This window comes from Myotis myotis, unplaced genomic scaffold (genome assembly GCF_014108235.1).
Source record: "Myotis myotis isolate mMyoMyo1 unplaced genomic scaffold, mMyoMyo1.p scaffold_m19_p_9, whole genome shotgun sequence".
NCBI classification, from domain to species: domain Eukaryota; kingdom Metazoa; phylum Chordata; class Mammalia; order Chiroptera; family Vespertilionidae; genus Myotis; species Myotis myotis.
The window spans coordinates 33424639-33451933 of NW_023416401.1; the positions used below are offsets into that span (position 1 = coordinate 33424639).

General features: G+C 38.6%; 1 protein-coding gene across 12 annotated transcripts in view; it reads right to left on the reverse strand.

The window, feature by feature from the left end:
- The window catches only part of PTPRM (protein tyrosine phosphatase receptor type M), a 666818-nt gene that overhangs the window by 213497 nt on the left and 426026 nt on the right, over window positions 1-27295 (reverse strand). For 7 of the 12 annotated variants that reach the window (XM_036321436.1, XM_036321433.1, XM_036321432.1 and 4 more), the window contains exons 12-14: window positions 24045-24318; window positions 23018-23054; window positions 16367-16441 (exon numbers count right to left, since the gene is read on the reverse strand). In XM_036321436.1, coding sequence (XP_036177329.1) covers window positions 16367-16441; window positions 23018-23054; window positions 24045-24318 — 386 coding nt within the window. The remainder of the gene's footprint in view (window positions 1-16366; window positions 16442-23017; window positions 23055-24044; window positions 24319-27295) is intronic. The other 5 variants (XM_036321438.1, XM_036321437.1, XM_036321435.1 and 2 more) reach the window with 1 other exon arrangement.

The window sequence follows — 27295 nt, forward strand, 5'->3', positions numbered from 1 at the left end:
ACTGGAGCTTTTCACGAGTGCAGACTATTTCTCGTCCACCTTTGACTTCTTGAGATTAACACAATGTCTTTGCCATAGTGGTCACTTTGTAAATCTTTCTTGAATGAATGTCTTCAGATATGCAGGAGGCATTTGTAAAGAGAACAATGATCATGTGTGACCTGTGTATGAATGTGGCATATTTTTTAACATACACACACAGGCTTGAGCGAGCAGGAGTTCAAATTCTTACAGAGAAACACTGCACCTTTTCCCTCTCTGTGTCCTTAGTGCTTAGAATATACTAGATACACAATAAAAGTCAGGACAAGTAAATACATTTGGTTACACATAAAGGACACTTTGACCCTCGGCACATAAAAATGAAACCTATTAAAAGGGGGCTCTCTCAGTCTCTCTTTGGGTTGACGGGTAGTCACAGGATATTAGAGAGGTCACTTATCACCACCCTGCCCAATCTCAAAAAAGTCAAAGAGCACTGTTTTTTCTTCATCCCTTCTCCACTCCCACTGCCATGGACATGTTTACTTCTCTTCTGGGCTTTTGTACTTGACTCCCAAGTAGATATCACATCCAGTCTTTTACATACTGAAGCCCCACTGATCTACTTAAAGAACAACTCTCATCAGGTCACTCTTTCATTTCAGAAACAAAAAAACCAAGAGTTTTCTAATGCTTATTTTAAAAGGCAATCAAGGTCTTCCAGGAGCTGGTTCCCTCCCGCTTCCCTGACTTTATAATTGTCCTCTGTCTACTTTCCTTCATCCACCCATATTCCAACCAAATGGAAATGTTCTGTTTTCCTCATACAGCCAACATGTCCTCTTCCCGCTGCTCCTGCATGGAAGCACTCCCCTCCTCACTTTCTGTAGGTTTAAATACCACTTGCCTTCAAAGGGCACTTAGCCCAAATGCTGTTGTAGAAAGTATTCTCTTTCCTACTGGACTTCAATAGGAAGTTTCACCCCTCTTGCATAGAGCTTCCTATTGTCAACCTTGTGTGCAGTTATTGTAGTAAGTCCCTTGTGCCACATACTCTAACATAAACCCTTTGGGACAAAGTTGCTTTTACTCTTTGATCCTCATAGACCTTGCTGAGCATCTTATTAGGTGGCCACAGTACATGCAAAAGCATGTTTGCTGAATCAAAGATTTCTCACAATAAATCTCATTTAAATGTTTCTGTCTTTTTCATTTGCATGGTTATGGTTTTCATAGCCTACTTATCCATTTCCATTTATGTTAAAGTTCTCAGACATAGGACAATGGATATAAGTGGAAAGAAAAAGGAAGAAAAGGTAGACGTGGAAAGTAAAGACAACAGATTGCATTTTGTGGTCTTTCCCTCACTAATCCCCAGTATTTGGTGAGAGGTTATTAAAAACAGAGGCATCTGCCTGACCGGTTTGACTCAGTGGATGGCCCGTCGGCCTGTGGACTGAAGGGTCCTGGGTTCGATTCCGGTCAAGGGCATGTACCTTGGTTGCGGACACATCCCCAGTGGGGAGTATGCAGGAGGCAGCTGATCGATGTTTCTCTCTCATCGATGTTTCTAACTCTCTATCCCTCTCCCTTCCTCTCTGTAAAAAATCAATAAAATATATTTAAAAAAAAAAAGAAAAAAAAGAAGAGAGGCATCTGCAGCAATTTTTGAATCACCTCACATGGGCATCCAGGCAATATGCTGAGGAAGAAGGAAAATGTCTGCACACTGGCTCCCCTGAACATGCCAAGAGTGCGCACAGAGGACGGTTTCTCTCAGGACATTGGTGACAGATAAAAGTCTTTACCAATAAATTTACTGACCAAAGTTTCATCAATGTAAAAATGAGATTAATAGAAAGAAAGAACATGAAAATAAATACCAGTGGCAAAATGTTATATTTCTACCACCAAAGCAGTGGAATACATATCTATCAATGACGAGAAAGTTAACTGGGTACATATCAGAGAGAGACATGAAATGAGTATCCATCAAGAATAAAGTGTTATGAACTCAATACTTGTAATGATTAAGTGGCTATGGACCATTTTTCATGATCACATCTGGAATTTGTTTTAGAAGTCTTCAAACTAGCTCAAGTTTTTGCTGCAGAGTAATTACAATGGTCTGGGGCTGTTTAAAAAAAAAAGAGAGAAACTTTTAATAAGGTGATGCTAATATGATTCGAGCTTTTTAGAAAAATTTCAATTAATAAAATGATTATACAATCATTTTATACATTTACAGGACTCTGCTTTGAAATCATTTTCTAACTTCTTAATTACTTATGAAATAAGGTAGAAATCTGAAAATTCCCGTTATTAGGCCCCTAAATGGCTAAAAGACATGTAACTCACTCTGATGTGATCTTTACCCATGTGCATGTACATAAATATACACCATTTGGTAAAGAAAGTATTTAAAGACATAGGAGAAGAACTTGCCAAGTTGGTTAATAATCTTGAGTAAATAAGAAAGCACCGAGGCAAATTCCCAGACAAAAACTGATCTGCCAGAAAGTATTTTGACTAAGAGAGCTCCAACTTGAAGAATTAACTGTTATAATTAATAATAAACCAGAATTAATAATTGCATCATTAGCAATACCAATAAGTAAGTTATACATATTAAACTGAACATCAATTACATCGCTGAGTGATGTATTGCTTGGATGTTCAGCAGAGCAAATGGGAAAGCTCATCAGAGATACTGATAGATGCGCTGAGCAGATGCCATTTATTAGGCCCAAGGCAGGTGCCGGGCTCATTTTCAAAGACTGTTTCTCAGGGATAGTTTTTCACTCTTCCAAATGAAAACAACATGTTGAAGAAATTGTGATGCTTCTCATTCCCTTACACACCACTATATTTTCCAACTTCATACCCAGAGCCTGAAAACATTATTTAATGAGATCATCTATAATCCTTCTGAATAGAGTTCTATTACAGTGCATACTCCTAGGTTCTATTGAGAACTGATGTTACTGAAGGACAAACACAAAGAATGGTGTCCACATTTAAACCAAGGACAGTGAGAACAAAGGAACCCCGAATGGCCAGGATGACAAAAGGAGCCAGGTGTTTTGTTCCCTGTGCTGGGCTACAGAAAGCACAGAATAGTTTATACACTGCTTTCGGCTATTCCTGCTTCAAAAAGTAGTTGTTTTTGAAAATGCAGTAACTTTTTTCATCATTATCATCATCACCATCTCTGCCAGCAGCAAGATCATAGCCTGGGTCAGGCTGCTGCTGCTTATATCCCAAAGACTGGCAAATGGAAAATATTTGCCCGTGGGGGACTCATTGCAGATTTTGACATATGAGAGAATAATAATATTCCTCTCATGCTCTGGCGCTCCTGGAGACCATGCCATCCACATTGTGTTCATGTAAATAACACCCTATGCAGCATCAAGAAATCCATTCATTTTCCCAGAAGTTCAATATTGCACCTCTCTGAAGGCCTGTGAAATTCAAAAACTTGGGACTGGTGGTGGTCCAGTGTAATTTCCTAGTTCTCTTGAAAGCCTTAAAATAGTCCTTGATTAGAATAAAAACTACAAAGCTACAGAAAAAGTTATCAGCAACTGCCATTTCCAAATTCTGCCTTTAGCCTGGGCCAGGTTTGTGTGAGGTCTTTTATATGCGTGTATTATTGTAGTCATTCTCTCACTGCCCACCATGAAATTAAAAAATAGTATTCTCCCTGTTTTCCAAATATGGAAGCTGAAATTGAGAGTTTAGGAGACTTCCCCAAGAGCTGACTTGAACTTACTACCTTCAATCTAAAGTAAATGCTTTCTAAATTATGTACACTGGGATGCAGAGTCCATGAAAACCACCCTATCAAAATTTGGTGCAGAGAATCCTTAAGCCCAGATTCCTCACTGACATATTTGAAAACTGCCCTAGGAAGTGTGCCATGTGGTTTAGAAAACGCTCTGCAGTCTAAACCTCACTGTCCCTATGCACTGGTCACTGGTCCCCCAAAGTGCAGAAGAGAGGCCAGTACCAGCACGAATCTGAGGTTTATCCCCAGTGGCCTACAGTTACATTGAAATTTCATTGAAGTCTTTTGTTTCAGCTTTGAACATAAAGCATGCAAATGTTGCATTTTACTCCATGATTTATTGATTTTTAAAAATAAAAATAATGTTTTAAATCATTTTCATCAAGGAGAGAGAAACTCCCTCTTGAAGGCCTGGATTTGTCTGCCAAATACTAGTATAAGGAAAGGGAAAGGGACTAGAGAAGAGCTTCAGTTCCACAAAGGAGAGCCACCTCCCCTTGTCCTTAGGACAACCCTCCCAGAGAGGGGGGAGGGGATCACTTGCTTGAGAATATATGGTAGCTGAGCTGGAAAAGCCATGGTTTGTGAACAAATCAGACATTAAAAGCTAAATCCTAGATCCTCTCACATTAAAAACAATGATAATTCTACAAGCAGTATGTATGTCGGGCAGGCAAGGGGGTGGGGAGGACAAAGGTGTATGTAATTTGAACATGCTAGAAATTTATGAGCCAATATTTAAAAAAATCGTTGGGCCTCCCTCTCAGTACACTGAAGACATTGGTGAACATGTCTGGACACTGATAGTGTCAAAAGGGCAAATAAAATGAGGTATTTCTGTTGAAAAGATGGTGTTTTTTTTGTTTTTTTTTCTCTCCTTCAATTCGCAGGTCCTGGCTTTCCCTTAATTCTTTTACAAGGCCAGAAAGTATTTAAGAGAAGAATTCTTTGTTCAAAAGGGAGTTTTGTTTATTCTAGATCTATCCTTGATATTTTCTTGATTTGCTGCCTTTTCAACATCCGGCTGAGTTAAGATAATGAAGGAAATTCTGACTTCCTTTCCATTCTGATTAAATATATTTGATCACAGCCATAAATACTTTTTAAAAAATCTCACAAATACTAAGTAGTTTATAGTATTTATTTATTTAAAATATATTTTTTATTGATTTTTCACAGAGAGGAAGGGAGAGAGATAGAGAGTTAGAAACATCGATGAGAGAGAAACATCAATCAGCTGCCTCCTGTACATATCCCACTGGGGATGTGCCCGTAACCCAGGTACATGCCCTTGACCGGAATTGAACCTGGGACTTCTCAGTCCGCAGGCCGACGCTCTATCCACTGAGCCAAACCGGTTTCGGCAGTTTATAGTATTTAAAAATACTTATTTACAAGAGAGACTAGTCCAAAGTCAACCAAACAAATATCACACAGTAGTACAACATGGCCTTTTGCCAACAAATTCACCTTTTATCCTAAATTGTACTAACAGTTTTCTAAAGCAAGGGATGAAAATCAAATGATCATAGTTGGCATCTATCAACAGTAGGGTGGAGTTTCATGCTAGCCACTGGGGTAAAGATAAAGACTTAGTGAAATGCTATTGTCACTCAGTTTAGATAAATGTCTTTGAAATATTCATGACTTTTCCATGCTTATTAATATAAAAAATAAATTAACTTAATTTATTATAAGATTGAAATATATTTCCTTATAGAAAAGTTAAGAATAATTAAACTCATTAAAATTAATTGTTTCATGCAAAAACTTAAACTATGTTTTGAAACTATAGATACTTTCTTTTCCCAATATTTTGCATCTTTTACTGAAATCTTGGTTTTGAGCTCAACTATTTAGTCTCAGCATTCTTCTTAAACATGCACAAGGCACCAGATTGCTAACAAAATGAAGAGGTAGATTTCCCAAAGTACAGAATTTCAATTTATCCTCTACAAGCCAGAAAGCTCTATGCCTTAAGCAAACAGAAGACTGTTAAATATATTGTTTTATTTTCCGTTCTTCTTGCTGATAGAAAGAGAAAACACAAAATAATATTGAAAAATTAAATTGTTGTCTTACACTGAAAAGCTTTTACATAGAAATCCTAAAGTATATGTAGTAACAATGGGAAACAAAACTACTTGGTGCAGTATACATCTTTTAAAAGATATTATTTCTGAAACCAAAATCTTGACATTTGACTCAGCATTTCCTTCCACAAAATGACAAGGAAAAAGGGACAGAATCTCCCATGACACTCCTGTATCCTCTTACCATTTTCTTGTAACTATACTGTTTTATAGATGAAACTGCCATAGCAGAATGACAAATATAACACATAAAAGAACAAAAAAGGGCAATAAATCACCAGTGACACTACAGCCCATTAAAATGCATTCAGCTGCTGTTGCAGGAAGAATAAAAAATTCCCCTCACTTTACATTCTTTCTAGCTGAAAAGGAAATTTTAGAATCTTCAAGCAATCCTTATAAGAAATTCCAACCAAATTCTCCTCACACTAACTTTCAATATCAGCCTCCATGGCCAAAATATACAGCATTGATACCCTGCTCATTGTTTAATAAGAAATGCCCAAGATGGGGCATATGAACTGTTAATTCTCCATGTATATACGACACTGCATTTGATAAAAAGCAGTTGGAAATGGTAGTTCTAATTCAGCCACTATTTCCAATAAACTGATTATCAACTTAAATAAAGAGTTTGGCTATTATTACTTATAAAAAAGTCTAAAAGAGAGACTTTCTTTCCTTAATTTTTACCTAAAGTTCTCTCAAAAAGTCACATGAAAGCTTCTGACACTGAAAATGACTCTGGTATCATATAGATATGCAATTTTAGAGTACAAATAAATTTATGTTAACTTACTTCATTACACACTTAGGACAAATGGTTTAAGATACTGGTCAATTTGTTAAAGTGAAATATATATTGAACTGCTTATGTTGGTTTTAACAAAGATGATAAATATAAGTTCCTTGAGGCAAAGAGCACAAGTTATACTTCTTTGAATTCTCATCTCTTAACACAGCTAATATATCTATATCTATATCTATATCTATATCTATATCTATATCTATATCTATATCTATATCTATATCTATATCTATATCTATATCTATATCATCTATATAAAAGCCCAGCCACCAGAATGACCAGAACTACCGGTGGCTATGGCATGCACTGAGGCAGCCAACTGGCCTGATCTGGGCCCTGATTGCCGCCCCCCCAACCCCGGCTGGCTCGGCCTCCTATTGGCCCCCAATATCCCAATTGAGGGTGGGGCTGGCCAACCAACCACCTGCAGCTCCCCCTAAGCCAGCCCCAATCCCAATCACCCCCCAACACCCCGATTGGGGGCAGGGCTGGCTGGCCAACTGCCTGTGGCCCTTCCTCTCTCCGCCAGCCTGGCTGAATGGGCCCCCATTGAGGTGGGCCGGCCATACCCCACTCATGCATGAATTCATGCACCAGGCCTCTAGTCTATAATAATAAAAAAATAATATGCTAATTAGACCAGACAATCAAACAACCTTCTGGACGTCTTTTTGGATGAAGCCGGGGCTGTGAGGGCCAAGGCAGCCGCTGTGGCTGTGAGGGCTGATCCAGTTGCTGTGGCTGTGAGGGCTGAGCCCCTTACATGAATTTTGTGCATCAGGCCTCTAATATATATATATATATATATATTAAAGCCCAGCAACCTGAATGGTGGAATGACCAGAACGACCGGAACAACTGGTGGCTATGACGTGCTGATGTGCACTGTGGTAGCCAACCGGCCTGATCCGGGCCTTGATCAGATCCTGCCCCCGCCGCCCCCCCCCCCCCCCCCCGCCCCGGCCGGCCTGCCCTCTGATCGGCCCCCAACACCTTTGCTGTGAGCCTTTTTGTGAGCCAAATTAATAAACACCCACTGATTTGATTATTGAGTCAACATTCAGGTTGAGTCACCTACTGACTCAGTAAACTTGGCCAAAGGAAGCGGGGGGAGAATGAAGGGGCTGGGAAGGAGGAAGAGGCAGGAGAAGGAGGCGGTAAACTACACAGTAGTTCAAAGACAGGAGCCCTAAACATCTAAGTGACGTTACCACGCCCAAATCAAAAGTGCATGAATGAAGTCAAGGAGTGACGGGAAAACCAGGTTCAGACTCAGGAAGTAGAAGTCAAATTAAGACACTCACACCAACCACAGAGGGAGCTGCCCTTCCCCAGGCCGGCCCCACCCCCAACCGGCCCCCAACACTGCAATCGGGGGCAGGACCGACCAGCCAACCTCCTGTGGTCCCACACCCCTGCTGGCCTGGCCTGATGGGCCTCCATTGGGGTGGGCTGGCCAGCCCCCACCTGTGCATGAATTTGAGCACCGGGCCTCTAGTTGCATATAAAGGTCTTCAAGGACACAAAGAGTTCTTTACACACAGGATGATTGAGTGAATCCTTCCCTCCTATAGTAGGGACCAGGAATACTCTTGGAGCAGTGCAGAGCAGAGCTCCCTACAGCTAAGCATTTCAAAGATTGAAAGGTTGTAACTTGTATTTCTATCAGAGCTGAACTGTATGCACTTCCTGAAAGTGTCTGATGGGAGGCTGGCCATCAGAGGTCTAAGTGACACTGGGCACTGCACACCTCCTGGAGTCCCAATCTCCCTAAGGCAGACACAGTTGGGAGCTCCTGTAGGTTGTTTTAAAAAAGTGGTATGGAAATTAGTCCATACCGTAAAGGCAATTTCATCTTTTTACAAATGACTTCATTCCACTGGAAATTTATAGCTGGCCTCTAAATGCCTTTTAAGTGCCAAGGGCTGAGTGGCAGATTGTGAAAAGTATAAGGATATGTAAAACATGGCCCTGTAGTAGGTAGGAGATAAAAATACTTCTACACACATTTCATAGTTGACTCAATTAACAATCTCTAACACAACACTTTATGAGTCTAATCACTGAACGATTGAAAGGGCAAATATAACTGCCTGCAGCTAAAGGTGGTCAGATTTTATCTCAGCACCCATATATTCAAACAATATGCCTGAGTATTATTGTTTATGCTCTTTGTCAGTTTTGATTCATATGCATACCATGGTAGATAGCTCTCAAAATAAAGAAAGAGGATATTTCAGGCAAGAAGTTGAATGAAGCCATTCTATCTCTAAGGTACTCAGGGTCCTTTGATAGGTTTGAACCTGTCCTTTAAATTCCCTATCAAGTGCTCTTCCATGCAGACAGCATATTATACATAACCCAGGGCCAGTACTTCAACTGTATTAATTTCCTGGCATTTAGCTCTTCTATTCTTGTCTACTCCCTCTATTTGTGTTGTTCTAGGCTGGGACGATCCTCCATGTCTTTGCTTTACTTCTGTCTTTTGGCCTCTTTGATTTCTCCTCCAATGTTTCTAGTGTGGCTGGAGTACATAGTACATGCTTGAACCTGTCTGCCCCTCTTGAAAACACCTCAGCTGCTACCCACTGCCCCTGGGATCAAGGCCAATGTCCTTAAAGTCAGCCTCTTTCTGCCTGCACAACCTGACTGCTCCCATACATTCTTCCAGCCACAATGACCTCTGTGCAGTTCTTTATTCTTGGGCATGCTATGTCCCACCACAGGACCTCTGCACTTGCTGTTCCTGCCACTGACTGAGCTCAAGTTCAATGAACAATCCCACCATCTTCAAACTGTAACCAGTTGTCTGAGCAATTCATTGAGGCTAAGGTCTGATTTCAGTTACACCTTCAACTTACAAATAAAGAGCCTGAGGTCCACAGAAGGACAAATGCCATCTATCTGCATTTAGCCCTGTAACAGCTTCTCACAGAGTGCCAAGCATCCACTGGCTGGCTCTGAGAGGTGAAGGAAGAGCAGTGGACAGACAGAGTCTGGGAATGGGCACAGATAAAGTTGGTGCGAGTGGGGAGTCCACTCTGTGAAATAATTAAAATAAAACTAAATCTCATGATAGTGATACAAGCCACAAAATACTTAAGAATGAACTTCATAAGAAAGATCATCCACTGTTCACCTTCCAGTAAATACTTTTGAATTCCCACTGGTGCGTAAGGGGATACCTTGGGAGCAAGACAGACAAAGCCCTGCTCTGACCACATTCTAGGAGGGAGACCTAGCTTAATAAGGGGGCCTCAAAAAGTGGCAGAGTGATGGGCTAGGCATGGCCAGGGAGCTGGCAGGGCCATGCACTTCAGGTACTGCGGTCTAGGTAGGCCTCTCTGAGAACATGACCTTTGTGCCTGATCCTGCCTGCTGAGGCGGAGCTGGTGATATGAAGTCTGGGGGAAGGACGTTGTGGTCAGAGGTAAAAGGATGGGCAAACATCTGGCACAAGATCCAGCTTGGTGCTTTGGAGAAACAATAAGCAGCTCAGCAGTGAGTGAGAGAGTGATATGAGCTGAGGACTGAGTGCGAGGCCAGGCGTGGAGCAGGCCCTTCATGCTGTGACTGGGAGTCTGGAATTTATTTTAAGTGTACTAGGAAGCTACTTGGGGGCTTTACGAAGAGCAGTGATGGAACCAGACTTCAGTTTCAGGAAAGTTGCCCCAGCTGCTCTTGGGCAAATGAATGAACAGGGAGCAATCAGAGTAAGTCAGAGAGCAGTTAAAGTACTTCTGCAGTGGTCTAGGCTGGGCCACCGTCTTGGTGCCTGGATATGTCAGCACACAGCAGATGAAGAGTCCTGCCCTCAGGAGATAAATTCTAGCAGGGGGAGAAAGGCAGTAGCAAACATAACAAGTAAGCACAGAGGGTGACAGTGCTATAAAATAGGAGAGAGTAGCAGCGTAAAGGGACAGACTGTGTGGAAGGGGTGGGGAGGTGTCATGGAAGGCTGTGCTGTTAAGAAGGGTGAGTTCTCAAGGCAGACTTCAGTGAGAAGGTAGATTTGAGCAAACACTATAGGAGGTGAGGGAGCCAGCTAAGTCGATAGCTGGGGAGGACTACTGCAAGCAGGGGAAAAATGAGGGCAAAAGATTGAAGGTAGGAGCATGGCTGTTGTGTCCAAAGAACAGGGAGGTCAGGTTGACTGGGGTGGAATGAGGCAGAAAGCGAGGGGCCCGACATTTAAGGACTGGTAAGTAGACACGGAAATATAAGTGATGAGGTATTAGAAGAACATTCAAGCTTTATCACATGATCCTATATAATAAAAGGCTAATATGCAAATTGTCCCCTTGGGAGTTCGCCGGACAGGGAGTTTGACCACTCGCTGTGACGTGCGCTGACCACCAGGGGGTGGCACAGAATGAAGGCAGCCAGAGGAAGGAAGGCCCTGATCGGCCCTGATCGCTGGCCAGGCCTAGGGACCCTACCTGTGCATGAATTTTGTGCACTGGGCCTCTAGTATCAATATAATCAAAGATTATGATAATAGCATAGGAAGAGACAAAGAGGACCATGCAAATCTAAAGTTGAGAACTTAAATATGACAATATGGCATTTCAATCCCATGAGAAAAGAACGGTTTACTTACTAATTAGAGCCGTCTAACTGGTTGTTTATCTGGAAAAAAGCTAGATGTTTCCCCCGGCCACACTCCACACCCTATCAGTGGTAATTTACATGGATTCAACAAAGAGCTAAAAATCAGGGTAATGGCTAAATAATCTGACCTGTGTGAATAACTTCTCAAATTAAAAAGCTTGGAAAAGGAGAGGAAAATGGGAACATTTTTGGGAACATATTTGATTATCTAAAAATGAAACATCCTTATGCCCAAAGAACAGTGACTGCCAGGAATATGTACAAATATAGAAGAAAAATGCAAATAGCTAATAAACATTGGCAAAGAACCCCAACTTCAGGAAAAGTCATTAGAATACCATTTTCACCCCATACTGGACACATTCGGTTGTAAATGTCCAGGGCAGGTGGAATTGTGGGGAGGGCCACGTAAGGGACACTGGTGGAAGCGTGAACTGCTACAATTGGGAGGAATGTTATCTAGTCAGTTCCATGTGAAAAATAAACTTGCTCTTTACTCATATTTGAGAATTGTTTAGAAATAAAAGTTATAATAGACAGCATACATAGAGAAGGCTATTTATTCTAGTTTGTTTTTAGGGAGAAAAGTGGTGAAAATCTGAATGTCCATATAATAAGAGGCTGGGTAAACAGATCATAACATAGTCATACTTTACAGGAGAACAATAGTCAACTATTAAAAAAATAATGCCTTAGATTTATTTTTAAGGCTTGAAGGGGAATTCTGAGCCCTTTTTGACACAAAAGAACATTTGTGAACTGAGGACAATGCACAGAAGTTGATCATATATCCTCACTTCCTTTTCAAATGTCATCAATCCAATAAGTCACTGCTCTTCACATGGAAAGGGGTGAGAAGTGACAAAAACTGTCTCCTTGACCAAACTCTACCCAGGGTCCTCTGAGCCCTTTCTCAGCTAGGCATCAATCTTGATCTATAAAGACTTAAACAAAACATTAACATCATTTCTAACAGCTCAGTGTCGCATTCCTAGGTGACCCTAGTTTCTCTGAAAGTGCCTGCCTGAAGAAACTTCAGGCTGGCCAAAGAATTGACTGTTCCAGCAAACAGGGCCCTGTCTCCCTGTCTCCCAGCCTCCGGGGGACGCAAAAGCCTATTTCAGTCAGCGCCAGTTAGCAAACTCAGATGCATTTCACAGGCACCAACACACCCTTCCAGCTTCCCTGACTGTGGAGTCCCTGTTTGCCGCCCTCCCTTCTCCATCATTCTCTCGTTAAAATGCCCAGTCACTTCTACACAACTTGGAATGGAACTCAGCTTCGTCACCTGTCAGTAGTTATTGAGTAAAATCTCCTTTCACCACTTTAACGTCCGGCAGTGTTTACCTTTGATAATGCACACATATGCTGCTTATATCTTACAAAATTTGGAACTTCATGTGGAAATAATTGTTGGCTGGTTCTGTATTTTTTGAGGCACTAATTATATCTAGCAAGCAATTCTCATGCTCTGATATATCTGATTTGCACTTGAATTCCAGGAGTCACTTTATTTATACAAACTCTAGGATACAGACCTTATCGTATTAGACGTATGGATTAACCAAAACAGATGATAAGTTTAGGAAATCGTTCTCAATAGTACCTCAGAGCTGGCTAGGTCATTAAATCATAAATAGAAATATCTTAATATAAAACAAATAGCCTAGACATATTTATAAAATTATCTAGAAAATCTTAAAGAGAATTTGTAGCATGTACAGCTTTTAATTTTCTTCCCCAGTTTTATATTACATGCAATTAATCACAAAATAAAAGGAATGAAGTAGAAACCAGAAGCATTTCCAGTTTCTAGAATTTTCTCTGTGTGCACTTGAGTGTAGGATTTTTGAGGTAGACAGAATTTTTATTCCAAGTATATATTCTGCTCCCTTTCATCATCTTCTAAATCTAGTGGTTTAGTAAAGCAGTTTTTAAACCTGTGGGTTATAACCCATTGGTGGGGAATTAATCAAATTCGTTAGTGGCTAGAATTACAAAAATGAATTAGAATAAAATGGAACGAGATAGAACAATATTCATCTATTCAGGGAATAGCACTGCTACTAGGGTGTCTAAAGCTTTTTCTTCAGTTAAATTTACATGTGTGTCTGTGTGTGTGTGTGTGGGGTGAGTTGGGTGTTGAGGTATTCTTACTGTTGCTTGAGGACAAAATAGTTTAAGAAACACTCCCCAATGCAATGACAGGACTGCTTACCAAACTCGCTAGCATTCTGCAGTCTGAGCTGCCTTCATTCAGTGAATTAAATCAGCCAAATTTATGAACACTTTTTGTTTTATCCAGCAGTCTTCTTGTGCTGAGGTCAGCTCACCAAGGTGCTTGTTTTCGTTGGTATTAGACAAGAAAGGGAGATTCCACCTATACCAAGGCAAACTTAACCAGCAGGTACTGCATATTGAGCCAAAAGGAACTACAGAGTTCTCACTATCTTATCAAAGTTTCCTAGTGTACTAGTAAGTATAGCCTCAAATAGAATTTGTAGGAGCATGATGTCAGCACAATTAAAGCAAGAAGTAGCTGAAGGCACTTTTGAATGTATCCATCAGGTATCTCCTATTTGCTTCTAGGAGGGACTGTGTTGATCTAGTAAATAAAACTACAAATGTTCAATGGGTCAAATATTCAGACCTGTCCCACTGACCATGTATAAGCTGCTGGACACAATGAGATAAGTTTTGAAATATATGTTTCCCTCCCTCCATTAGCTACATAACTGTTGTCTTTTCTTAACTGCCATATGATAAATATAATAGTAATTTTTCATTCATAAGAGCATGTGTACGTGTATGTTTTCATGCTACTAATGCAAATATGCTTGATATCAGGAGACTGGGAAACCACAGAGTAAAACTCTTTATAAGAATTAGAAGCTCTATACCTGGCACACAGAAGGTGCTCAATAAATGTCAAATCAGTGATTGAATGAATTAAGTGCCATGCTTGCAGTATGACTCATGAATAAATCTATTAAAAAAGAGAGTGTTACTGCTATCAAAGTTGATGGCTGATGCAAATGGAAAATGCAAAAGAAATATTACCTGAGTTTGAATTTATCTGGTTAAGATTAACCATCATTAAAACCAGCAGTAAATACTGAAAAAAAGAACGCGTCATTTTTTACTGGTTTTTAAGGCTTATTCTAACACTCTATCATTTTAATCCCTAATAAACCAAAGTAAATGAGGGAGATTATCTGCAGCCTGTACAGGATTGGCAGCCATATATTCAGTTATGTATGTGTCCTTCACAGACTAGTTCCAAAATAACAACCCACCCTGGACCCAAAAGCCTTATGAAGGAGGCTGATTTATGAGGTATCTTCTTAATCATGCAAGTTTTTGAGAAAAACGCTCTATTCAGAAGTTTCACTTACATCACGTCTCATAAACAGCATGTTTAATTTGAAGGTAGCTGATTATAGGTAAGTCCTGAGAAAGGGGCTATTTAGCTATGTATCCCATAGCACTCATTTTATGATAGTGAGGACAACCCATTTTTAATGACTGGCTGGGAAGACTGGTGCCAGCTCAGACATCATGGGCTCAGACTTGCTGAAGGACCCGGATTCCCTTCAAGGTGAACACCTAACTCTACCCAGCAGGCCCATGGGCCTGTCCTGGAATGTAAAGGGCTTAAAGGGGAGGACTTAGGTGAGAAAGACACTATCGCTTAAGTGCTTCCTCTGGGAAGAACACTTCAGAAGTTCAGGATAAGAAAGAATCTGTAACAAGCAGAACTTCAATCAATAAAAGAAATATGCTTAAAAGAAACTTGAAAGCAGGGGAAGCAGAACTGTTAATAATAAGTTTATAGCCTGGAGGCCTGACACAAAGGACAGAAAATATGTAGAGAATTCCAGCAGAGAAAGAAGTGGAGTTATCCTATATTTCTTTATAAAGATTAGTCTATAATTTTCCTGAGTCTCACTTACATTACTTTTCAAAGTAATAAGCTCACAGAACCTAAACATTTATGAATTTTTGCCATGAGTTAAGCTTTACTCCCCGCCCCCCAAATGTCAGGATATATTCCTTAGTTTCATACATACAAAACAATTTCTGGAGTAGAAATTTTATGGAAGCAGCTGTGTTTTTATTACTCAGCCTTAATCATGCCTATACTACATGCAACAAACTATGACATCAATGATCCTTTGGAACCCAGGATTTAAGTCCTGCCCTTGTAATTATGTTAGAAATCTTGACAATGGCTTGCTTTTGTTGCAGGACAAAAGTTTGTCTTTTGGGATTTTCTGACCACTCACCTTCAGTCTGGAGTAATTTACTGGAGTTCTTTCCTGTATGAGTTTCTATCGATGGCCACATGCCTTTAGAGGCAGCATGAATGGGCACACTGATTTCTCTTGGTATAAAGAAGCACACAGTTCAACTCCATGACTCTAAGCCATTTGTTTTCTTAAAAACTTCCCTAAATTATTCCACGCATTTGACTTGCAGATGCACCACTGCTTTATACAAATACTTAGCTTTGGAACAAGGATCTAAAAGGAATGCAACCAGCTCTGCTCCAGTTGTATGTACACGATGAGCTATTTGCACAGCATTGCCCCAAACAACTTTGAGTGGTTTCAATTCATAACACTGGCAGACAAGCCCGTGTATTGCTAATTGTGTGTACAAACTAGACCCTACAATGTGAAAAAGGAACCTCTCTCATTCTCAAACCACAACACCTTTTTAGCTTAATTTGGATTACTGTGGATCCATTTTTATGGATTTTGTTTGAAATCCTGTTTGATGTCATTGCTATTGCAAGTCCAGCAAATTTCATTTCTACATAACATTAGGCTAGAGAGGAACATACCAACAGACAAACACACAATGGAGACATGCAGTGGATTGTGCTTAATGCATGGATATAATGTGCACAGAGAAGAGGCCAAGCACATCACTTCATTTAATGCGGGCACAGGTTTGTACCAAGAGTTTGAAACATTGTAAACAAGCCTTAAGCAAAGGAGGAAATGTAGAGGGGAGACGAAGCTGAGAAAAATGAGCAGGAAATGGGCAAGATGACTCATCTATACTTGAACATCTGACCTGTCAGCTGGTCCTCGCCTGCGGCAGGGGCGATGCGAATGTAAGGTGTTGTAAGCTGAGTCACGATTATCGCAGCTATGGCAAAAGAAGATCCCCAGGTCAGCATGCATGAGGGAAGAAAAAGCCAGACTGAAGCTAGGCTAGCAAGGAGAATCTCGATCAGTACATCACATTGTCTCAACTTTGTTCCAACAACAAAAAGAGAAGGAAAGAAAAGAAAAAACAAACAAAACAAAAACAACTCACAGCAAGGTGTTGAATTTTCTGAATTTTTTTCCCTTAAATAAGCTTTAGCCAAGCAGTTAGATTTCTAAGTATGACACAGTTGCAAACTTTAGCTGAGATTCTGGATAGATCAACTGAATAAATAAGTGCAAACAAACACATTGGTCCCAAGTAAGGCTCTAGTCTGGACAATTATTTCCAACTGCTATTGAGTATGATGTATAAAGCTTCATTGCTAGTTCTGATGATCTAAACTTTAGGCTTTTAGAATTTATTAGATTATTTAAAATTCTGCTGCTTAAGTCACAATATTTTCTCTTCTTGCTAAAATCACTTTTGTGAAGAACATTATCCTCTTTCACTAAAAAAAAAAAATTAAGTAGAGACACCTCTCTGATGACTAAATTTCAAGTAGAGCATTTCTATTTAGGAATCTCATTAGTCACATTAAGGGAATGAAAAAAAATGCATCTCACAGCATTGGTGAGAAAAATAAAAACTAACCACTGCCTTTGCTATAGTTGTCATGGTTAACATGTGACCAAAGAAATCATTCAGATTCCTTAAGTGGACCAGGCAGACTTCTGGTTTGCCTGTAGAGCTCAATAGTTGTGTTTAAATGGTTAACAGTTATGACACACAGATATTAAAAAAATAAGAAATTAAAACATCAGTTCTAACATGATACAGCTGGAAAATGATGCAAAGAAAAAATACTGAAAAATTAAGGACAGGTTTTACATGAAAGATTACTAATTTACATGGAACAGTCTGGGTGCTATTAGAAATGTGGCAGCGAGTAAGGAAAATAGATCATCTACCATCTGCAGACAATTAAACCCAAAACTGCTGCTGCATAATATTTTGAAATATCCCTCTGCATCGTTCAAACAGTGCTGCTCCTTATAACTAGACAACTGCCACAACTGGGTTTAAAAGTAGTATAATCGGCTCTCACGCATTATTAATGAAAACTTTCTAATCTTGCTAAGTGAGATGAATCGACTAACAGTTTGGTCAAAGAATAGAGAACTCCCAGGGTATTACAAAGGCAATTTTCTTGATATGACATAGTATGCAATTTTGCAAGCTGATAGAATAAATTGTGAACAGTAAAATGCTATTTTTCAGACTTGTTACAAAGTTGGTACCAATTTCAAATTTATAAATATAATATTTGTTTGGTCATAGACTACTGTTGTTCAACCAACATTCCTGTATGGTATTTCATTACCTACAGGAAAATCGCACCTACCCTATTTTTGAGAAAAATTATATTGCCTTATACAAAAACAAAGCAACTCTACAATACTGATAAAAGTAAACAATATGAACAAAACGTTATTTGAAAATGGCTATGCTGGGCAGCCATGTCTTCACCACTGAAAGGAAAGCTAACTGTAATCTGAGGCTCAAAACTCCCAAGGGAAAAAGTACCTTACAGAAAAGATATCTTAAGAATTTTTATATGATCTTCCTAACCTGTGTTGTAAAGGGTTCAATTGTTATTATTATTTTTAGTTACAAGGGAAAACTGGATTATGTTAGAAATTATTTAAAAATAGTGGTCAGCTAGCCACTGCCTGCTTTTGCAAATAAAGTTTTATTGAACACAGTCATGTTTATTTGTTTACGCACTGCAGACAGCTGCTCTTGCATAGCAATGGCAGAGCTGAGCAGTTGTGAAAGAGACCATCTAGCTCACCAAGCCTCAAATATTTACCATGTGCCTTTCACATAAAAATCGATTGTCCTCTTAGAATATCAATAAGAACATATCAAGAAGACAATCACTAAATTCGGTAAAATAAAGTCAGGAGATTTCCCATTTGTAGGCGTTGAAGATACTTCTGGTGCTGATTAATTTAGGGTCTCCCTTAAATACAAGGTAAGAATGGACGAGTAAAAAATACACTCAGTGTATCAGACCTCCAAAGTGTCATTTCAGTCGCATTTTGTGGGATCTTCTGGAATTTGATGAACCGGTATTTGCTCACCTGTGTTTTACATGACTCTAATGTTCCTTTAAAAACGAATCTGGGTCAAATAAATTTGGGCAAAATATAAGACAGAATAAAGTTAAACAGGTGTTTTTCCTTAGGAACTTTCCAGGGGCCCTAATGCACTGATGACGTACATTATGAAGACTATTTCAAATCAAGAAAAGAAAATATTGTCTCTAGAAGATGCTGAATGACAAATCTATGTCATATTTATGTTTCTATTTCTAAATCCATAGCTCAATGATAGCAGATTAGCATATGTAAGTGGTCTTACTATGTAATTTGTTTTCTCCTGCATTGAATATGAGTAATTAAGAAGAATCTTAATTAGCTTTACATCTCTACAGACATTCTTTTCAGTTCTCTTGTCAGAGTACTTTCATTCTGTAGCATTGTGCCCTAGAAAGGACGGTATTTCTTTGAACAAAACTGTGAACAGAAAAACAGTCTACAGAAACTTCTCAAAGAGCCTGGTGATTAAAATAAGAAACATTCAAATTTCTGAATATAGTTAGAAATTATATCAGGACAATGGAAATCCTTCAAAGTTTCCTGAAGGTCTTCCAGCAAAGCATATGCACATTCCAGTACAAATGTAAATTAAATAAAATATTAAACTTAAAAAGAGTGAAGGAATTTTGCACAGAAAATTCACTTTAAAATATGACATTAGAATCATGATTTGTTTTCTTTTTGTTTAAGATTTATGGTCTGACTATTATAACACTTTTGGAAAGAATTTTGCATATGTTCTCATGCAGTTTTTGTTTTGATTTCTAGCTACAATGCTGTTAGCCAAATCTTAGCAATGGAAGAGATAACATATACAACCCCACTCCCCATATACTAAAAACAAAAACAAACAAAAATCCTCAACACCTTTATGAACTAAAAATCCTCCAAATTTAAAAAGTGACGTATTTATGTATCTGTACTTGGAAGTCTCAGATTATAATTCACTTAACATATTAAGCACCCAGGTAATTTTTAAAATAAATGTATAAAAAGAAAACTCCCAAACACTATACTGTCAAGGAGAAACACAGCTGGCACCATGCTATGGAAAATATTATTGTGTTGAAGATTAATGAAAAGTATACATTTTAATTGATTGTTATATCAATTAGAGTGAATATATCCCACTTAATATAAGAAATCTAATTTTCTAATGAGATGGATTTTGATTTTTAAATGTATTTTGTCAATTTAGAATTCATCACCGACAAAGTCTTATGAAACTAGCATTAAAACCATTTCAAACCTACCAGTTACCGTAAGGCAGCTATAAGGTATGTAAGAGTGAAAGGAAACACGTATACTCATTGCTAAGACACACAGTTGGACCAAATGGTCTGGAAAAGAAACCAACTATAAAAATGTGAATGTGTTTAAAAATAAAAATAAAAATTAGGAGAAATAGGAAAAGAAAAAGAAAAATTAGGAGAAAAGCTACTGTTTACTGTTCAGATAAAAAATAATCCTATAACTGGGTAGACAACATCCAAGCATCATGTATATTCTGTGGTTTGGTGTCTTTATCTTTTAATTCAAGAGACAGAATACTGTCATGAGTTTGCCTATAGTAGACAAACAAAATACAGTAACATATGTCTATGAGGATTCTAGATGTATAAATTAAAGGAGGATACATAAAAATATAGGCAATCTCCCATACATGAAGATATAAAATAACATACCTTAGGTTTTTTCCTGTGCCTATTTTTCATGAGGCTTTATATTTGAGATGATTAGTGTCAAAATACACCCTTGGTATATGATTGAAATAAGCAAAACATTAAATTTATAAATAGTATGACATATATCTTTAAGAGACATACTCATACTTGAAATTATACATTAGTTCCCTGTGAAGAAATACCCACCTCCATACATTTAATATAAAGATACTTGTCAATAGTTGTTTCATGAGAACATTGAATTCTATAAATTCAAAACATTGCTTAGGAAAATGGTTTAGTATCTAAAAATTTAATTAAGCCACCACACTGTCAGCAATATGTGGCAAAAAATAGGTATTTGAACTGTTTTAAATTTCAAACATCTTTATTATATGGTGCCAATAAAGTTATTAGACCTGACTATTTCTCTGTTATGACTAAGTAGTCAAGATGGAAATGCTTTCCACACTGCAAAAAGAATTTTTAGTGTGAATAAGGAAAAATGATGTGATTATGAAGGTGGTAAAACATTAAATTGTGCTGGAAAGGGAAGTTGCTGCACCTGTACATGTAGAAATTAATAAAATAAAATAGTACCAAATAGTGCAGTTCTGCCTGGAAGGAGAATATCTCCCGAGGTTTCCTCCTGTATTATGATTTTATGACTAGAAATGACAATGTTATGTAATGAATATTAAAATTTGTTTCCCTCCTACACCTAAACAGATTATTTGGATAGAGTTTGTTGCTGTGTAAATTTTTGCAAGTGGCTCAGAAAATCTGAGACGGGACTATTTAGTCAATCAGGTCATCTGACTGCCTAATCATCCTTTGGTGAATTGAAAAGCAAATTACAATATTGATTAAATCTAACTGATGGAAGAAAATGCTCCAAAATCACTGTCTAATTCAATCTATTGTGAAAATAGCAATCCTCAGATTTCTATATTTACTAGTGTGCTCTTTATATAATTATTTAAATATGTAGATTAACATGCCAGATATTTCATTGTTTTCAGAGTAAACTAATTGGTCAGTGACTTAATTTAATATAAAGAGGAGGACAGATACTTATACAATGCAAGTCTATAACTGGCGAGAGGATCTGCTGGGTGAAAGCCATGAGCTACAGTGGAACATCAGGGGTAGGAGTTCAAACACTTGGGATCAAGCCCATAACCATTGGTTATTAGCTGAGTGACCTTGGTACGTCAACTTGTATCCCAAAATATACATTTTCTTATCTTAAAAAAATAGCAATATCTGTGTCCTTTTCACAGTAATGTTAAAGAAATAAAGGAGAACACATGTATTAAAGTGATTTTCAGCTCTGATGTTAAACATAAGGCATTATAAATTAGGCACTCTGGAAATTGATTTACGTTTTGAGACCTCAACGATGTAGAATTCAATAAAGCAATTTGAGCATGGGCAATGACCTGGAGATCTAAGATCATCAATACCCCATTCATGGGCCCTATCATACTGTAATAATTAATAATTAATAGCATATTATAGTTTACAAGACTCATCAATATCTTTAATTTCATTAATTGCTAATTTATTCCTATAAACAAAGGCACTAATCACATACAACATATGAAAAATTTAGTACTTATAAATCAATATAGATTCTTAGAAATAAAACTATGAACCCATGAGGACAAAGAAAATATAAATGGGGTGAGTACCTCACACAATGCCTGGCACATAATATGAAACTATGAAATATTTGTCAAGCAAGCTGAATAAAAAGTCATGTCTCTTCATAAATAAGAATTCAATGAGAATTTTGAAAATGCAGGTGGACATCCATAATATACTTAAACTATGTTGCCTGACAGTTAAACAATGAAAACAAGATATTTTTATCCAACAGAACTCAATTGACTACTTCGTATGATCTGAGTAAATCTAGTGCCACAGATCCAGTGACGCCTTCTTGCCGTCTTATCTAAATTAAACACACAGAACGAGCTCATTGCCACATGGCTACTCTAGTGTCTAAAGGGGTGTATTTAACTCCAAGTGTTAATTTATAATGCCTCATTTTAATGCAGCATTTTACATTTTGCAAATTTTGTTGTCATACATTGCCGCATGTGATGGTTAAAATCCCACTGCAAGGTGGACACAAGGACATAATAGCTCCGACACACACACAACTGGGCTTTCTTGTTTAGCAGGTGCCATGTGGTGACCTTGGTGGTTGGCTCTAGGCATTTCTACAGCTCATCCTTGATCACATTTTCCAGGATTTGAACCAGGCATGGGAAACAGAAGTTCCACAATAACATCACTTGGTTACTGGGTTCAAGGAGACACACACCATCAGAAAACAAACAAACAAAAAATCCCATGCAGACTCTATAGAACTACTATAACTAGATAATTCTTTAAAAATGACAGGCAGTATTTTACTACTTTGTGTATGAAGAGTCACTAGATATAGTAGTACTACATGTGGTACTATGGTTTAAGAAGTATACTGAGATGAGATAAAACTTTATTTTAAGTTTTAAAAGATAACCATTGAAAACTGCTTGGACCACTTATTTTAAGAAGCATTTTAATGTTAATGTTAACTGCCAGTCAATATTAACTGCCATTAGTTCCTAATACATACCTATATGCACACACACATGCACACATTTCAATGAATTTAATATTCCAAGAAGTTTTGAAATACCCTCTAAAATCTTAAAGGAAATACATTAGGAGAGCATTCCACAATTTCAACCTACCTTTTGTGGCCACTCGAACACAGTCTATTTTGGTTTCCTGTGTCAAATAAAGAGGGGGGGAAATCACTATTCATGTTTTATTTAAAACAAATGCAAGTATCTGCAGTTCTATGTAAAAACTGTTAATGAAAGGTCTCATTAGTCCTAGAGTAGCATTAATCACATGATGGTCACTCCTTGAACCAAGCTCAGATACACCTTCTGGCTCCAGCCCAGATGGGGTGGGCATTTCTGGAGCAGCTAAGGAGCAAGGAGCCAACTCAAAAATGTCTGCCTGGTGGCCCCTGGCCTCCTACTGCAGACCCTCACTTGCTCCCTGTGCAAGCACTGCTGGCGATCTCTGTCCCAGATGTCCTCTGTCTTCACAGGCAAGGTCAAGTCAGGGAGGACACCCAGACCCTTGCTGTGCAGGAGGCAAACCACCGTCACATCTGGGAAACCTGCCTTCTAGGAGACTGTACTATCTTATCAGAGTTCTGCATTGGCCTGAATAGGAAAGGGAAACTTTTCAAAACAACTCGATAGATAGATTTTATTTTGTTAACATCTCATCTTTTTAAAGCTGTTTTCTCTTTGGAAAAAAAGGTACCTAATTTAGTCACAGTTATAGGAAGCATAAACTCTTGTGGATTTGAAGAAACGGGACAGAATACGCTGAAAAGACAGATGCTGTGAATCTCACAAGAGTTTAAATGAGTTGAATGTATGTGTTGCAGCTATACTATTTTCCTGTAAAATAGTAAGCTAAGCAAAATTACTAGCCAACTTTTCATAATAAGTAAAATCTGAAAATAAAAACCATCATGTTGACAATATATTCCTTTTTACCAAAACAAATATGAATATATTCATTTCTTCCCATACACATTTGTAGGTGAAAATAATTTTAAAAAGTGGAAAAAAACCCCACATTTGTTTCAGTCAAAACACACAAAAGCATAACTATTCCTTACTACTTTCTTACTTAATCTATGTTCACATTCATAACCCTAAATAGCCTAAGTGAACAGCCATCTATATAACTTACCCCATTGGCTCTGCTAGCAGCTTGGAAATAAATTCTGTAGCTTTTATGGGGGAGAAGAGGAGTGTTCCAGTATCCATTGTATGTCTTGTTATCACCAATAGTAAAAGGCTGAGCTGCTTGCAGGCTGTTTGCTGGGAATTCTGCAGCAAAGTAGTACTGTGAGTTCAGGATAGAGGCATTCTGGAAGTGAATTGGCACTGGGTAGCACTTTAAGATTTCTGTTGTCTTTTTAGTTCTTCGAGAACGTTCTTCCTCAACAACTATTTGGTAGACACTAAAAAAGGAGAGAATTATCAGTGATATTTTATAATAACTGAGCTTATGCCCTTTGCCTCTGATTGTGCGGACCCACAGGATATCCAAAATAAACAATATATAGGATATAGTCAATAATAAGTGCTTAGTACATAATGGACACTCACACAACACTTGCTCAATGAAAAAGGGAAAGTGCTTAATCTTTCACACAACTCTCTCATCCCAAATAATACAATCTATTGAGGGAAACAAAATTCACATAATTACTAAAGCTTTACATAACAATCTCTGCTGTTTATGGGAGCTGGACACTAAAATACTACTTTTCTTACATGTGATCGAAGATGAATGTGTAGACCAAGCATTTCAAACTCAAAGGCTAACACCAGCCAAATAAATGAGGCATGTGACCCACGGACCATGAGTTTCACATGCTTGGTGTAGAAAATTAATCCAGTTTACCTAATAAACAGAACTATATTAATTGTAAGTTTATTTTTAAAGGCAATGTATTATTTTCATCAATGACACTTGTATGAATTCATGCGAAGTTTTAACAAGTCACAAAGTATAATGTGTAATGACTCATGTTAACTAAGGTTTGACTTCAATATTTTCTTATATTCCTTTGCCCTTCCCCATATTCAGGCAGAGGAAAGAGAGGGCACAAGAAAATCAGATAAAAGGACTGTAATTTCAAATGCCAAGGCCTTGGAGTTATAAGCAGTTCCTAAAAGTAAGTGATGAACAGGACTACTTGAATTATATATAACGGTAAGATGGGAATGATCATCCTTCGAAGATGCCTGCAAGGATAGATAACTCACGAAGGAGTGGATTTCCCACCTTCCCTTCCCTGCCCCTCCAGTGTCTTTGAATTTTGAAGTAATCTGAAGAGAATGGAAAAAATCTGGAAAGGACAAACTTAATAAGATATATACATTTACTAGAATGATGAATAATTGTGTGTTTTGTTGAAAAAAAGTTTCTAATACTGAAAAAAACTAAACCTTGATAACAGCTTTCAAAAACTGAATCCAATAAGCCAGTCAGAGAAAGACAAATACCACATGACCTCACTTATATGTGGAATCTAATGAACAAAATAAACTGACAAACAAAATAGATCCAGAGACATGGAAGGATGCAATAGACTGATGAATCTCAGAGGGAAGAGGGGAAGGGGCAAGAGATCAACCAAGGAACTTGTATGCATGGACACAGATAATAGTGTGGTGAAGGTATGGCTGGAGAGGGGGCTGGAGTGAAGTGAAGGAGGTTAATGGGGGGAAAAAGCAGAACATTTGTTAATACTTTCAAAAATAAAAATAAATTAAAAGAAAACAAAAAAACCAATCCAAACTCAATTCAAGTCCTTCTGGCAAAAAGATGTATCTTTTTCTTACCATACCAGAGAAGCACTGTTTCTCCATTGAACAATGCTGTAATGCTGGAGTTGCTCAGTATTGAGAACTCATTAATGCCTACCATGCCCACAGGCCTGGGGAAGGCCTAGAGAGGTCCCTCTTTGGGCTCTCATCCCTGTGAACTCTGAATTTGGACTCAGTGAAATTACCTGTTTCTGGAGTACAACCACTTAGCGCACTAGTGTAATGCAATGTAGCTGCCCTTCAGTTTATAATTCTGTCTAAACAAAAATCAATTGTTGTAGATGTAGAACATCATAATGATTGCTCAGAACACAGATAGTCCAGCATGTTAAGAGTGTAATGATACAGTGAATTCTGAGCAGTGATGTAAACTTTAAGAAAAAAAGAAGTAATACAACTCTCACTTCCTAACATCAGAGACTTTTGGTTATATAACACTAGAGGCCCGGTGCACGAAATTTGTGTATGGTGTGTGTGTGTGGGGGGGGTCCCCTCAGCCCAGCCTACACCTTTTCCAATCTGGGACCCCTTGGGGGGTGTCTGACTGCCGATTCCAGGGATCAGGCCTAAACTGGCAGTCAGACATCCCTCTCACAATCCAGGACCGCTGGATCCTAACTTCTCACCTGCCTGCCTGCCTGATCGCCCCTAACTGTCCCCCCTGCCAACCTGATCACCCCTAACCACCTCTGCCTGCCAGCCTTGTTGCCCCCAACTGCCCCCCCTGCTGGCCTGGTCGCCCCCAACTGCCCCCCTCTTCAAGCCTGTTCACCCCAACTGCCCCCCCTGCCGGCCTCGTCACCAGACGCAGCCTGATGTTCAGTCGTTTGGTCATCCCTCACTAACCCCCCTGCTGGCCTTGTTGCCCCAGGCAGCCTGCTATTTGGTCGTTACTGTGACAGAGTCCAGACAATTTGCACATTCCTCTATTATTAGTATAGATGCTCTACAAATCTGGTAGAATTCTAACTGAACGATGTATCCAACACAAAAGGAACACAATAGAGGTAAAGTGGACTTTGATTTCTTACCCCTTCTCCCTGACTTCTTACAGCTACAGTCAGATGTGGCTACTTTATATCTGCAGCTTAGCCAGTGGCTCAGTTAGTTGGTATGTCGTCCCATGCCAAAAAGGTTGCGGGTTTGATTCCTGATCAGAGCACATACCTAGTTTGCAGGTTTGATCACCAATCAGGGAGAAAATGGGAGGCAACTGATCAAATTCCTCCTTCCCTCCTTCCCTCCCTTTCTCTCTAAAAACAATAAAACAGCCGAAACCGGTTTGGCTCAGTGGATAGAGCGTTGGCCTGCGGACTGAAAGGTCCCAGGTTCGATTCCGGTCAAGGGCATGTACCTGGGTTGCGGGCATATCCCCAGTAGGAGATGTGCAGGAGGCAGCTGATCGATGTTTCTCTCTCATCGATGTTTCTAACTCTCTATCTCTCTCCCTTCCTCTCTGTAAAAAATCAATAAAATATATTTAAAAAAAAACAAAAAACAAAAAACAAAACAAAACAAAAAAAACAATAAAACATATCCTCAGGTGAGGATTTAAAAAAATATATCTATCTATATCTATATCTATATCATCTATATCTATAT